The sequence below is a fragment of the Orcinus orca genome, chromosome 4 (assembly GCF_937001465.1).
Source record: "Orcinus orca chromosome 4, mOrcOrc1.1, whole genome shotgun sequence".
NCBI lineage: Eukaryota > Metazoa > Chordata > Mammalia > Artiodactyla > Delphinidae > Orcinus > Orcinus orca.
The window spans coordinates 9697492-9712211 of record NC_064562.1 but is presented as its reverse complement, the minus strand read 5'-3'; the positions used below and the strand labels follow the sequence as shown (position 1 = coordinate 9712211).

The window sequence follows — 14720 nt, the reverse complement described above, 5'->3', positions numbered from 1 at the left end:
AATTGTACTCATGCATAAAATTTGTGTCCTGCTTTTTTTCACTTATTATATGTGATAACAATTTTGGTATTGTTGTGATGAGTTTTTATTTTTAACACTGTATAATGGTGTGTCCAGAGGATAGCTCCAGCCACTAGGATACTGTGATGTTAACTTTTTGTGTCAACTAGACTGGGCCAAGGGGTGCCCAGATTAAACATTATTTCTGGGTATGTCTGTGAGGGACAGATGAGATTAGCATTTGAATCAGTGGACTCAGTAAAACAACTCACCGCAATGTGGATAGGCATCATCCAATCCACTGAAAGTCTAAATAGAACAAAGAAGTGGAGGAAGGAGAAATTCATGCCTTTTGCCTCCTACCTGACTGCTTGAGCTGGGACATCTGTCTTCTCCTGCCCTTGGACAGGGATTTACACCATGCACTCTGGTCCTCAGGGCTTCGGGGATTCAGATTGGACTTCACCACTGGCTTTCCTGGGTCTCTAGCCTTCAGACAGTAGATCTTAGGACTTCTCAGCTTCCATAATCACGTGAGCCAATTCCTCATAATAAACCCTATATATAGATATATATACATATACACATACAATTAATTGTTTCGCTGGAGAACTCTGACTAATCTAGAAAGTTCCTGCCACATAGTGGGCATTCAATAAATTAATAAATGAATGGCAAATATTAAGAATTATACTTCTAAAATATTTACAATTTTTATAGGTGAGAAATGGAAACTTCTTTGATGTTTGACATTTGCATTACTTTACTATGAAGGATGAATATTTTTATGTGTTTATTGATCAACTGTATTTTCTCTTTTGTGATTTTTTTCATACTTTTTGTGCATTTATCCTTTGGACACTTCATTTTAAGGAACTCATCACAACTTTAATTTACTAATAAAGTTTTGTGACTTTTGTTCCTAAAATAGATGTCATCAAATTAAGGAAACAACTGGCAAAATAAAAGCAAATCTTTGTAATCACAGAAAGAAAAGTACAAGCAGGAATAAATGTTAGTTCAAATATTTGATGACGTCATCTAGTGGAAAAGTGATTTTAATTTCTCTGTCTGAATCAGAGATTCCCAAATTCCAATGCCCCGAATTTGGTATTCATGGGACTTTATTAAAATATATGTTCTAGCCTCCCCTCTACCTGGAGATTTCTAACTCACTTAATGTGTATAATAACCCAAGAGTTGTGTTTCAATATTATCCACATTGGAAACTCTAAAAATTCCATGTCACTTAAAATTAAGGTTTCCAGTGGTACATTGTGCTTTCCTTTTTCATCAGAATTTCCTACAGCTTCACCACAATAAGGAATTTTGCTGCTCTGATAACATTCTTTAAATGTGTACTCTGTGCCAGCCCCTAGGCTAACTGCTTTACTTGTATTATTTGATTTAATCCCTTCAACAACTCTAACAAGGTAGGTACTATTATTATACCATTTTACCCATGAGAAGATTGAGGCAGAGTTTCCCAAGGTCACAGAGCTAATACGGTGTGAGCCCAGAGCTCTGTGATGGGAAAGATCACAGCCCTGCCAACAGTCAAGAAAGGACTAACGGTTTTACAATTCTACCCTGTCACCTACATTCAGCTTCGTATACTACATGCAGAAATGAGTTAGATTTCTAAATTAGCGAGGGCTGTGTAGGGACATTTTGCAACTTCATGCTTATATGGTTTGGACTAATACTTCACACACTCACATGTTCCTTAAAACTTGGATGTTGATTGGGGTGTTATAAATTTGAAGATATTTTCCATATTTTGCTGTTAGTCTCCATTCTTCCCCAATACTAATATAAATTAAACTGATCTGCTTCAAACCTTCTATGTGGATGCAAACTGAAACTAATTTATTTATAACTTGTTAGAAAACCCAGTTGATACCCATCTATCAGCCAGGTGAGGTGAGATGAAGCTAATGAAGCTTGTCTTAAGCATGGGTGTCTGGCCCTACCCACAGGGGTCCAAGGTTCTGGCCTGCACAGCCTGGCCTGGGCCCACTCAGTGCCAGCAGAAGTTCAGCTCTGTGTCCCCATACCTCGCTGAAACTTTCCTACAGTTCACTCCTTCCCTAGGTATCAACTAACTACACCTGAAAAATTAATTCCTACTACTGCCCTAGTAGGAAATAATGTGAAAGTAACGTAGGAACTTTACAACAGGCCCTCTTGAGGCTACATTCCTGACAACTGCCTATGCTGAAATCTTTTCAGCATTAGTAAACAAAAAGCATCAAATAACGTAGTGGATTTTTTTTTAATAGAGTGAACAAACAAAATAAAAGTTTCTCTACTTTTACACTGCTGAGTGCAAGAGAAATTTGAATATATAATCTTGTATTTGTACCTCTATATTCCTCACTCCCATCCCTATCTCCGAGGAACACAAAGTGTGAAATGATAAAGACCAATGACGCGAGAAAAGGTTCAATATTTAGCGAAACAAAGGGAAAAGAATGATGACTAACAAAGAATCTCCTAGTATACTGAACTAGGAAGAACAGAGAAAATAAAAGTAGATAACATTAACTGAGCATTAATTTGTCCCAGGCACTTTTCTAAATGCTCTTTGCATGCATTAGCACATTTTAATCCCCAGGAGGGAATTTCATGGGGTAGGTACAATTATTAATCTTATTACACAGATAAGGAAACTGAGTAGTTAGGTCATTTGCTGGAGTTATGGAACTAGTAAACTACGCACCCCAGAGCCCTAGCACTTAATTTACTACACTATAATAAAGAGATAAAACGTGCATCATTTTCTTGGAGAGTCAGAGGCAAACCGGGGACGAAAAACCCATTGAATGGATCACTCATTTAACTAATAGACGCAGTTATTGAGAGTCCTTGCTGTTTCCAAGCTCATTTATAAAAGCAAATTAGGTGTGCTATTATTATTACGCCATCGAGTTCACGATGAGTCCCACAGGGTAAGAATCTGCACATCTTAGAGGTAAAGAGAACTAAGTCATTCTTTTCAGGTACTTAAATATTTTTAAATGAAAGGAGAAGAAAAAAAAAAGAAAAAGTCCAAACGATGCTACAGGAACTGTGGTAAAGATTTACATAAAACAAAGTAATGTTTTTAACATACCCAACAGGACAGTGTGTTTGAAAGCTCATTTTGGTGATAACCACGTAGGTCCAAGTGTAACACTGTGACTCTGAAGTAGGCCACTGGCTTCCTGGCAACCCTGCGACAGGCTCTGGTGAAAACTCAAGACACCCTGCCCCCCTCCCCGCCTTAAGCACCGGTTTTGTTTGCAACGCAAACGCGCAGGAGAAGGTGCACGCCGCGCTCTCAACTACCGAGCGGTGTCGCAGCAAAAGCAGTCGGGTCCGGAGGGTCCTCGGAACCAAAGTGCTAGCCTCCACCTGTCGGGGGCAGCGTTTCCGGAGCACCGGGGAGGCGGGGCCTGGCCGCTGGGGCTGGACTCCCGGTCAGCGCCTGCAGCGGCGCGGGTGGTCACGGGCGCGCAGTGGCCCGGTCGCGGGCTGCCAGGCCATGCCGCGCGCAGTTTGCGGCCGGCTCGCCTCAGCGCTGCGGGGGACACGCGCACAGCCGCCCGCGGTCGCCCAGAGGTGTGTGCACGCGTCGGTGTCGCGGCCGTCCCCAGACCAGAGCGAGCGGACGCGGAAACCGCCCCACGCCTTCGACCCAGCGCTGCTGGAGTTCCTGGTGTGCCCGCTCTCCAAGAAGCCGCTCCGGTGAGGTTCGCCCGCGGCGGGTTTTGCGTCGCGGCCTCCCGTCGCGGGGAGGGGGGCGGGGGCACCGCCGCCGAGCAGCCCTGGCAGGCCACTCCGGGCATGTTCTTGGCTGCCATTCCTTGGCCCCGGGGTCTCCCGCGGCGTGGGGAGGGGAGGCGGGAGGCGGGCGGGGCGCCGAGTCCCAGGCCTCCCACACCGAACCGCCGACTCGCCGGCGCGGGCCAGAGCGCGTGTCGGTTCTGCCCTGGCCGCGCCTTAGAATCGCCAGGGCCCCTTTTTTAAAATGCAGATTTCCAGGCACCCCAGGGCGGGTCGAATCGTTTGGAAGGCCCGCGGGCGGGGCTTGAGCAATGGCGCATTTTCTTAAAAGGACGCGAAGGGTTTCTCACGGAGAGCCGGGTTTATGAGCTCGTAGGACTCAAGACTAGTCCACGGCGTTCCGATTTTTAAGCCAAGGCGATGAAAAATGCAGTGGCCTCCAGAGTCTTGTGAAAACGCCGTGTACGGCCTTAAGCATGTAAGCGAGGGGTGCCGCCTTTTCTTGGCTTTCAGTTCGTGACTAGATGGCTTTTGTAAAGGCCTTCTTAATCTTTAACGTAGAGTCGTTAGGGTTAACACTCTACCGTGCCAGGCTGCTGACTCGGAACCCTGACACCAGGAAACACCAAAATGGCATCAGCGGTAGTCTTGGGGTGGCAGATTGCTAGTAATCTTTATCTTCATCTTTTTAAATTTCTCTTTCAGGGTTTTTCTCATAACGAACATATGACTCACTCAGTTTCCTTAAACCTTGAAATTACCATTTGATCTCCCTTTTAGCTGTGTAAACAGCTCACTTGCAGATAACGCTGCGTTCCGGAGTTTCCTCATTTCTGCACTCTCATCTCTCTCACACTTCCGTGTGTTTCGAGTTTTCAGTGGTTTCCTTTTAATGGATCCATAAGGCTGCTCTATTAAGCACGTACTATAAAATGAAGAAGTTGAAATTTCCTCTAGGGTCTGTTCCAGTAGTAAATGAAGGGGGATTGTTTGGGGGTTGAAAAAAGTAATGAAGGAAGATTTGGATGGAAAGGGCAAATCTTTTCTGACTGGTATTTTTAAAAACTGAGGCATGGCTTGGGAATAAAGTGAAAATGAGAGAAACTGACTAAAATGGGAACAATTAAGAGATTCATTTTCTAAGAGAAATGGTTCGATGATCTATTACTGCTTTTAGAATGAAAAGCAGTCTAATTCTGCTTTTCTGGGATTAACTCTTACGTTAAGAACTGGATAAACGTTACTGTTTATTGAACATCAAGCTCTTCCAAGCATTTTGTTCTCCACGATTCATTTTGTTTTTCTTTCTCCCCCTCAGATATGAAGCATCGACAAATGAATTGATTAACGAAGAGTTAGGAATAGCCTATCCAATTATTGATGGGATTCCTAATATGATACCACAGGCAGCTAGGATGACACGTCAAAATAAGAAGCAAGAAGAAATGGAGCAGCAGTAGATCATACTTAAAAACGACCACACACACAACTAACTTTTCTAAATACCACCCACCTTTTAAGAAGTCAGAGTGGCGGGTCATAAGTGGAGGAGAAGAATGTTTCTGTCTCTTCCTACGTTGACTGTCCTTATTCCACTGGTCTCGTTAGCAGGGCTGTTATACTCGGCCTCTGTGGAAGACAACTTCCCACAGGGCTGCACCAGCACAACCAGCCTGTGCTTCTACAGTCTGCTCTTGCCGATCACCATACCCGTTTATGTGTTCTTCCACCTGTGGACTTGGATGGGTATTAAACTCTTCAGGCATAATTAATACAGCCAGAGCCAAGATGGTGTATCCTCGTGATATGCTTGAGTGTCTGCCTCTGAAAGCCCAACTACATGGAAATACTGGACACCCACTGAATTTGCACGAAAGATGCTTTGCCTGGCTTCTGTCCGAGGTTTAGGACTAGGGGAGGCTGAAGCTGCAGAGGCTTCTTGATTGTACTTTGGTTCTGCCCTTGTTTTTTGAAGGTTCTTATTTATACCTGGGGTATCAGGAGAAACATTTCAGCAAAGTGTCTCGTCGGAAATTAATAGCCCCAGCCATCATCTGATGACTTTATTTCTTATCCCATTCATAATTAAAAGTTACTAATTTGAAATCTTACAAGTTTATTTTACATTCAGAGTCTGGTAAAGTCACATGTTAAGGATGACTGAAATAATTCCAGAGGCGCTCTGTTGGGGCAGCTGTAGAGAAATGCATTTGAACTAATGTGGTATAAAACTGTCATAAAATGGAAACCATGTATTTGCCAAAATTCGGAGTTTGTAAAATTACCTTCATTTCTTTGGCATCACATGCTTACATTAATAATAATATATTGACATTTCCCATAAAACAATTTGTAGTTTTGTGGGGTTTTTATCCCCTTTGGTCACTAGAGTGTGATTGTAAGGAAGAGAAAATGTAAAATATTCTAAATTTTAAACTTAGAATTTTAGAGAGACACATAATAGCCAAAATAAAATAATTTCCCAGCAAAGTATGTGCCCCTGGAGGTAGAGGTGGGGTTGAAAGATGTGCAAATAGCTGATTATGTCCTACTGAGTTGAGGGCTACGTTTTGAGGCATATTTCAGTTTATTTTCCTGTCACAGGAGACCTATTTAAATAGCACTACTGAGGGCATGAGCATTTTACACATTAATAGTTCCTGATTTTCCAGAACTTTCAACAAGATTGATTAGTACAATAACTCTTTCAGGAGTGTAACATAAATATTTCAGTAGTTACCCTTAAGAAACCTAAGAACTGAATATAACCTTAACTGATTCTTAATAGAACCTTAAAGTAGTTTAACAGAACCTTTAGATAGTGATTCTTCCCCTTCAAAAGACAATTAAAACGAGGTTGGATGTGTTTCCTGTTGCATTAATTCAATGTATATACTGTAGTACAAGTCATGTTTTAAAAACTATGGCAAGGACTTCCCTGGTGGCACAGTGGTTAAGAATCCGCCGGCCAATGCAGGGGACACGGGTTCGAGCCCTGGTCCGGGAAAATCCCACATGCCGCGGGGCAACTAAGCCCGTGCGCCACAACTAGTGAAGCCCACCCACTCTAGGGCCTGCGTGCCACAACTACTGAGCCCACGTGCTGCAACTACTGAAGCCTGCATGCCTAGAGCCCGTGCTCCACAAGAGAAGCCACCGCAATGAGAAGCCTACGCACCGCAACGAAGAGTAGCCCCCGCTCGCTGCAACTAGAGAAGGCCAGTGCGCAGCAATAAAGACCCAATGCAGCCAAAAAAAAAAAAAAACTCTATGGCAATATACAAATAACACGGAAGACAATAGAGATATCCATCATTTCCTGAAATGGCATTATTTTTCTTTTTAATTTGCCCTAAATCTCACTATGGTCAGTGTAAATGAAAGAATTTTGCTGATAAAACAAGCACTGTATTCTGAAATCGACTGTGGCAATGATTGCACGATTCTGTGACTATACTAAATCCATTGAGTTGTACAATGTACATGGCTGAATTATATGTTATGAGACTTGTGTATCAATAAAGCTGTTACCAAAAATAACCCCAGAAAACCAGTATCTGTATGTTCGGCATAAGTAAGGTTCAGTGGTTCCAAGTCACTTGCTGGAGTCAAGCGTTAGAGACACGGACAATAATGGAATATAGGTCTGCTGAATTTTGTCTACCACATGCTGCTGCTTCTAGTGGCCCCCTGAGATATGACACACTTTCTTGGGAATTCTCCAGTTTTCTCACGTTCCTAAGTTCCTCACAAGCACATCATCCTTGCTTTCTGTCCGTTATGGGGATTCCTGCACCAGCTTCCCGTTACAGAATGCCACGCACATCACGACACTGACCTCACCACCTATAGCTGTCGCAGTGTAAACCCACCGTGAGAAATACGGCCTGATTCTTTCACTAACTGGGACTTCTCCCCACTCTTCCTCCCCAATAATTAGCCGACTCCACAGTGGCAGGGGCCTCCTGCCTCCCCAGAGCCTCTCAGCAAGACTACCTTGCCTACTGTCCTCACCGCATCACTGTCGGGGACCATCTTTAGCCACCTTGTGAATAAACTCCTTCCCACCAGCTTTCTAAGTGGGGGTTTTCCACCCTGAGGGAGCAAGAAAGGACTGGTCGCGACCTACTTTCCCTCTTCATTTTCTTCCATTCCTGCAGAGTGGGCTTTTAAGGAAGGCTCTTTGAACTTCAGACTCTGCATCTGTGACATGGAAGTTGTCGCAGACCTGGTGGGAGTTTTACGTGAGGCAGGAAATAAGGAATTACATGGTACAGCCAAGAGCCATAGTAGAGTCTCACTGTGTGTGGAAAGGGGACGGGCGTTTTGTGCCACTTACTGGAATGCTCCATTTGGAAGTGACTGCTATCTTCTGCACCAGCCACTAGGTGGCACTTCCAGCTAACTCCTGGGACCACGGGCAGCTAAGCTCTGGGAAGGAAACTGAAAGAAGACTGTAGTTGGGGAATTCTGAGCTAGGTAGCCATATTCCACAAACTTACTAATTCACTCTCATGGCATCTACTAGACAGGCCTGACAGCTGCAGCGAATCCTGAGAAACGACTGGGAATAACCCAGACAGAGGAGGTGGTGGAACTGAAGACAGGAGGTGAGGAAGCAGGAGGGGTGCAGGTGGGGTGAGCAGAGGGTTCCAGGCAGAAGAAAAACGATGTGTGAAAACACAGGAAGGAGACTGCAGCCTGTTCAGGAAACTGAGCTGGTTGCAAACGACAAGAATGGGGTACACTGTGTATGCAGGGCTGTGGGGGAGACCAGGAGGCACGTCGGGATGGATTTGGGAACTGGAATAACAGTGTTGATGAGATTGGACGTTATTGCTTGATTTGAAAATTGTTTTGATATATGCAGCTGATATGGCTCTTCTTCCCAGAAAAAGGAAAAGAAAAAGCACATGCAAACTTGCAGAGGTTTTGTGTGTCATGGACCCCCGGGGTGGCACGTGCTCAAATCTGCACCAATACCGTAGCCACCAGTCACACGTAGATACTCAGCACTTGAATTTTCAATCTCATTTTAGCTAAATAGCCATACATTGGACAGCACAGTTTTACACTTTTTCTGCCACTACTACCAACAAAAGTTTTCTCTCTTCAAAATTCAACAGCTAAACCTTAACTACAGCAGGGGTCCATCTTATTCAATGGCGCAGATCTAGATTTCTAGCCTCACGGAAAGTTCTACTGGACAGTGTTGGTCTAGATACAAGGAGACCAGTTGAGAGACAACCGCAGCGATGGGAGAGATGGTGAGAGCCTGAACTAAAGCACTGGCAGTGGGCTTAGAGGGAGATGAGAATTAGAATTGTCAAAACCTGACTGATACTTTTAACGTAGGGAGGGAAGGAGAGGGTGGAAAGGAAGATGGCGGTAGGAGGGATCGGTGGTACCATTCCAAGCTGAGTACAGGAAGATGGCCATCTTCTTCTTGAACATGCTGCGATGAAGGAGCTGAGAGGCATGCAGGTAGACACAGGGCACGCAGAACGATGGCTGCAGTGCTGGACTCTTATCAGTTCCTGTCAGGCAAAGAGAGAGAGAGATCTGGGTACCATCAGCATGGAAGTCATAACTGACTCCATGGCGACGACGAGTACGTGCAGACTGGGAAAAGACGCCCACGCTAGCACTTTAGGTCGAGGGAGTGTAAGAGAAACATGCAAAGGAAATGAGGAAGCAGCGAAGAAAAAAGAAAGCCTAGCAGTTCATGAGAGTTTTGAGGAGAAAGCAGTCAACAGTTTCAAATGCAATAAATACCTTTAAGATGGAAATGGGCAAGTTTCCATTGAAATTTGCAACAAGAAAGTCATTTGTGACTTTTACTAGAGCAGTGTGAGAGGGAGAGCCACCACGTCAGCCCCTGGACGCACCACCCAGACGTTTATGAGGTAAAAAAATCCCTTCCGTCTCACCTGATGCACTGGGTTTCAGGGTCACCTTGTTTTAACAGCCTAATCTGTATCACTACTAATACATCTTACATGCAAAAACAGCCATTCTAAAAAAGCAGGTAAACACACTGAACAGTCAGCAAGACTTTTATGTTCATTTCTGAGTTAACTTTATTTTTGAAAGTATCTCCCGAAAGGGGGAAAGAGTGAGAGGTACAGTCAGCCGAACCCTCTGTTGCTGTTGATGGCTACTTGCAGCGCTTCTTCTACTCTTTCCATTGTAGAGTATTTAGGGAGGTAGAGGACACTGAAACACGTCTGTGCCCTTATGGGATCTTTCTCATTCAAATCTTCAGGACAGCGAAATGTTATTTTCATGTTCTTTAAGCCTATTAATTGAATTCTGTCCGTTCCTGTAAGAAACGCTACAAAAGAAGAATCAAAATGAGTCATCTGCTTCACAGAGACCAAAATTTACAGAGGGAAAAATGTGTTTGTTCAGAGACACTAATTGAGGGCCCCTGTGCAGAGTCCTACATTGGACTGCATTGGGGAGAACTGTTAGCACAAAGTCTGACACAGTCACCGCCCTCAAGGAGCTTACAGTCTGGCTGGGAATATCAGATTCTTGAGCAGGAAAAGACAAACGGCAAGAGAAAAATAAAAGGGTGTAAGACAGCAAACAAGGTGGCATGGAGTTAAGTACCTGCTGAGTGTAAATGCTGTGGTTCAGAGCAGGGAGAGAGAATCAGGCTGGGATGACCGGGAAGGCTTCCGAGAGTTCGGAATGAAGTTGAACCTTTAAAGGAGGGAAAGGTTTAGAGAGGCCACAAGGAGGCAGGTGAAGGTTCAAGGAACGGAAGGAGAAAGCTGGAGGTGGGAGGTGCAGAGTAGGCTCTAGAATGTACAGACAAGGGGACTGTTCGGCTGGAACAAAGATTTCCCATAAGCGTTAAGACTGGAGAGTTAGGTTGGGCTTCTGGAGAAGTCTGAATACTTTCCAACACCCATGTTATCCACAGAAGAAAGAATGAGCAGATAAACGTTTCTCAAAAATAAGCTAAGGAAGTTGAGTAAGAAAATGAGAGAGGAAGTCTTTAGACAGGTCTCAGGAAAAGCACCGAGTAGGCATAAAACTGAGCTCAAAGTCTGAAGCTGAGGTAAAGGAGTGGACACAAATGACGGTACACAGCCTGGCTCATCCCACAGGGCCTGGGTAACTGAACGGTGACTCAACTACAGGAGAAGCCTCCATATTTAGCTCAAAGAAAAGAAGAAAAATTTAGAAGCAAGGCAGAATTGAAAATGACAGGAGAAAGACCTATATTAACATTTGTTTTTCGATGTTGGGACAACCTGGCATAAAGGACCTTCCAGTGGGCTAGGAGTGGCTCTGACAGCATGATTTGTTGCAAATGGTACCCATGACACACAAGATTTCCTTACCTCACAGAAAAGACACGAGATTATAGACCTCCTCCTGATGCAATACTCACCAAGGAATTTTTTCTTTTCCTCCGAAGTCAATTTGTGTAAAGCCTTCCAAAACATCACTATGGTGGGATGTGAACTGTCATATCCTTGTTCGTAACGTGCATTCTAGAGAAAATGCAAAAAAAAAAAAAATTCAGGAAACAAACAAAATTGTAATTCAAACCACTTGGCCTTTATGATGTACCTTTTCAAATGTTTCCCAGTCGTAATCTGTATTTCCAATAATCACATCCTTGAGTTCTTCCGGATGGAAAAATTCAATAATCTCCTTGTCGCACACTTTGTAAAATCCTCTTTGAAACTCTTCATAAACCGCCTTTACAGAGATGTTGAAGATGTAACTGACATACTTAGAAACATAGTCTCTCCTTTAATGCAACAAAAGATGATTTCAGGTTACTGCACTATCCTGAACAAAACTGGGGGAGGGGGTGAAAAGGATGATAGAAATAAAGGAAAAGACAGTGGCCCTGGGGTCCTCCTGGCAGCTGCTGCAAAACCTTCCCCAAACAAGGGGAAGGCGGCCACCTGCGCCATCTTTGCACAGTTGCCGGTGTGCAGCCCCCTGATTCTCGAAGGAGGGTCTGCAGTGCCACGAGGGGGCTTGAGACATCCACCGGCGTGTCAGTCTTGAATAAAGCACGAGAGCTTTGGCAGTCCAGCTGGGGCGGTGCCCCTTCACAGAGATTCAGGGCTAGCCTGGTGACTGAAGGCCTAAGGTCTGGAATTCTCCTCTTGGAGAAGTGCTGTTGGGATGGCTGGTGTGCCCGGGCAATGGTTCCTGCCACTACAACAACAGGCTGGGACAAGAAGTGGAGAGCAGCGTGCCTTCTACCTGGGTACTCTGAATTTTGCTGACACAAAGGATGTCCTCCATCTGGTGCTGGACAGATCCTAGGAACTTTACATCTTTCCTGCATGAACCCATGTGAGCAGCTGTCAACCTCTGGGGGATGGGGGGAGGGGACTGCCTAGAAATGTGGGGGCCAAGATGAATTAGGCGGCCTTTACTTGGTCTTATCAAAAGGATACCAATAAAATATTCTAAAGCAGAAAAAAAAAAAGTAAGAGCTAGAACATCTAATAATGGGGTGCTTACCATGTGCCATGAACTGTTAGAGCTGTTTTTTTCATGTATTGTCTAATTTAATCTTCGTAAAACTCTGCAAGGCAGGTTCTTATGGCATTTTGGTAAAGAGGAAAAGAAACTGAGACACAGTGAAGGTACGAGATTGCTCAAAGTCACACAGTTAAGAGAACTGACAGATAAGAAGAGAAAAATTTTGGAAGAATAAAACCATCCCTGTTATCTCTGGAGAATGGGCTAGGGAGACAGGGGAAACTTCCTATTTTATACTCTTTTGTATTGTCTGAATTTGTCAGAGTGAGTAATTATTTGTGCTTACACACAAAGAGGGGATTTATACATCTAGCTATGATGGAGTAGCTTGTAGCAAATGTTCCCAGCGATAAGAACTAGAAAAAACCCAGGTAATATACAAAAGCACATCTAGCTCCAGGTTTCCAAATCTAAGTCAAGATTCAAGAGGGCCTTTGGACTAAGAGACAAGGGAAGCTCCCCGAGGCGAGCCCAGCACTTAGCTTGCAGTTTCTGCCTTTGGGCACATTTGCCAATTCTTTCAGGGAAAGGGGCCAGGCATTCAATAATACTATGGACAAACTGGGGTATCGTCATAAAATACACCACAGAGCTAGAAATGTTCCATTTCTTGATCTGAATGCTTCTAATTTTGAACTTGTCTGTATGTTATAATACCAAGTTTTTTAAAATAAAGAATGCTCACTAGATATTTCTTTGCCACTCTGGCCAACTATCAGGGGAGCGTTCTATAATCGCAAACTCTATGGCTCTAAATGGCATCCCATAAAGTATTGGGAAGTCAAGATACCACAGTAACATCTAATAATATTAACAAAACTAAGCGCCTGCTGTGGACCAGACACCACTGTGGACAACTCCAGGCACTGGATAAACAACGGTGAGCGAGACAGACCAAGACCCTGCCATCACGCAGCTCCTCAGAGCTACGGAAATACTGATAAGGAAACAAGCAAAACTCCTAAAGGTAGGTAACGTGTGACGTGAAAAGGTAAGGGGGTAAAGAGAGAGAGCTCAGTGGTATAATCCTAGACAGGAAGATGAGGGAAGGCCTCTCCAAGAAAGCCATTTCCTTCCCAGCCAGCATACGAACCCTAGGAGACACACACATATATACAACATGAACTGACTCTCCGCCTTTTCGGAAAATGATTGAGAAAGGAAAATAATAATTACAAGGAATTTTTAGAGCCCAGTGAAATAAATGCAGTGTATAAACAAAACAAATACTTCGCTTCTTTGTACCTACTTGTTAGCGTGGTCGACAGTTATGTGACTTCCGTTAGGAATTAAGTCTACATCATTTTTGTCCCAATGCACCTGTAACCACAAATGAACTCAGTATCTCCGAGACAATCCCGAACAATATACTATCAACAAAAACACTCTGGAGCATACCTCTTTTCCTCAAACCAGCAAGGTGGTAAAAAATTACCACCTTTACCATGCAGAACGAAAACTAAGTTTCTAGAAGAACTTGAATTATCTATTTTAACTGATCATATTGAATAAATTAATCGGACAGTTGCCATAGCTCAGCATTCACTTTACACACTACAGACCTAGTATGGTAGATTTGCAAAACGTGGCCAGATTCCTCCCATCCTGCTATTTACGCAACGTGATTGTGCAACACCTCCCATCAAGAGGGCGAGTCTATTCGGCTCCCGAGTCCGAGCGTGGCCACGTGAAGTACTTTAGCCCACGGGACCTGACAGGAGCAAAAGCTTGAAGGGCAGCTGGTGTGCCAGGGCTTGCCATCTCCTACTCACCATGACCCTGCGACCACTCGTGAAGAAGCCTCAGCTAGCCTACTGGAGGATAAAAGGCCACTAGAACAGAGACAGCTGTTCCAGCTGACACCCCCTCAGCCAACCGGCCTGCTGGCCACCAGGTGTGTAAGCAAGGCCACTGTGGGCCAGGCAGCCCGCCAAGTCAGCCCAGCCCTGACACCCACAGAATCGTGTCTGCTGCTTTAACCCACTACGTTTAGGCGTTGTCTGTTACTTGGTAAAATCTAACTGATACACCCAGCTCATGAAAAATGAGGAAGAACACCTTCTGTACTAGCTTAATTCCGTGTGGTTTTTTATTAAAGGTAAGTATAAAAAAGGTTAATCAGATGAAACAGGAGCTGTAATTTGATTTTTACTGTTACTCACATTAAAATGGATGTGGAATACTTCTCCAAGGTCATCGCCTTCATCATCCAGAAGGGTCTGCAAACTCCTGAAGAACAAATGGTTTTATTCTTTACATGTCAATAATCTTGATGGCTAGAAATATCATCTAAAATAAATGTCAAGGGCACGCTTATTCCCAAGGTGGGAGGTCAGGTTCAGTTCACAGAACCTGCTTCTGTGTACTGAGACTCTAACTCGGGCCTGACCTCAGCCGAAAGTGTGACATTTGGAGGTTTATTTGCAATT

At 44.1% G+C, this 14720-nt stretch overlaps 3 protein-coding genes and 1 long non-coding RNA gene across 6 annotated transcripts in view; 2 read left to right on the top strand and 2 right to left on the bottom strand.

The window, feature by feature from the left end:
* LOC117200026 (uncharacterized) overlaps positions 1 to 3309 on the bottom strand; it is a 36682-nt gene extending 33373 nt beyond the window's left edge. Inside the window, exons 1-2 of the long non-coding RNA XR_004481435.2 lie at positions 3116 to 3309; positions 364 to 558 (exon numbers count right to left, since the gene is read on the bottom strand). This is a non-coding gene — a long non-coding RNA (uncharacterized LOC117200026). The remainder of the gene's footprint in view (positions 1 to 363; positions 559 to 3115) is intronic.
* Positions 3310 to 3374: 65 nt separating this feature from the next.
* Positions 3375 to 5228, top strand: PYURF (PIGY upstream open reading frame). Its single transcript, XM_004266126.4, has 2 exons — positions 3375 to 3729; positions 5087 to 5228. Exons 1-2 carry the CDS (start codon positions 3527 to 3529, stop codon positions 5226 to 5228), a joined length of 345 nt encoding a protein of 114 aa, XP_004266174.1. The 5' UTR covers positions 3375 to 3526.
* A 96-nt stretch (positions 5229 to 5324) lies between these two features.
* PIGY (phosphatidylinositol glycan anchor biosynthesis class Y) lies at positions 5325 to 7305 on the top strand. Its single transcript, XM_012531698.3, has one exon. It carries the CDS (start codon positions 5325 to 5327, stop codon positions 5538 to 5540), a length of 216 nt encoding a protein of 71 aa, XP_012387152.1. The 3' UTR covers positions 5541 to 7305.
* HERC5 (HECT and RLD domain containing E3 ubiquitin protein ligase 5) overlaps positions 6617 to 14720 on the bottom strand; it is a 44209-nt gene continuing 36105 nt past the window's right edge. For all 3 annotated transcript variants that reach the window (XM_033421495.2, XM_033421494.2, XM_004266128.4), the window contains 5 exons: positions 14454 to 14520; positions 13541 to 13611; positions 11356 to 11539; positions 11174 to 11276; positions 6617 to 10102 (listed from right to left, as the gene is read on the bottom strand). In XM_033421495.2, coding sequence (XP_033277386.1) covers positions 9897 to 10102; positions 11174 to 11276; positions 11356 to 11539; positions 13541 to 13611; positions 14454 to 14520 — 631 coding nt within the window. In that variant the 3' untranslated portion in view covers positions 6617 to 9896. The remainder of the gene's footprint in view (positions 10103 to 11173; positions 11277 to 11355; positions 11540 to 13540; positions 13612 to 14453; positions 14521 to 14720) is intronic.

Coding starts and splice junctions, on each gene's coding strand:
- PYURF (XM_004266126.4), top strand. CDS start 3,527: ATGCCGCGCGCAGTTTGCGGCCGGCTCGCCTCAGCGCTGCGGGGGACA. Junction 3,730..5,086: donor CTCTCCAAGAAGCCGCTCCG/GTGAGGTTCGCC, acceptor TCTCCCCCTCAG/ATATGAAGCATCGACAAATG.
- PIGY (XM_012531698.3), top strand. CDS start 5,325: ATGTTTCTGTCTCTTCCTACGTTGACTGTCCTTATTCCACTGGTCTCG.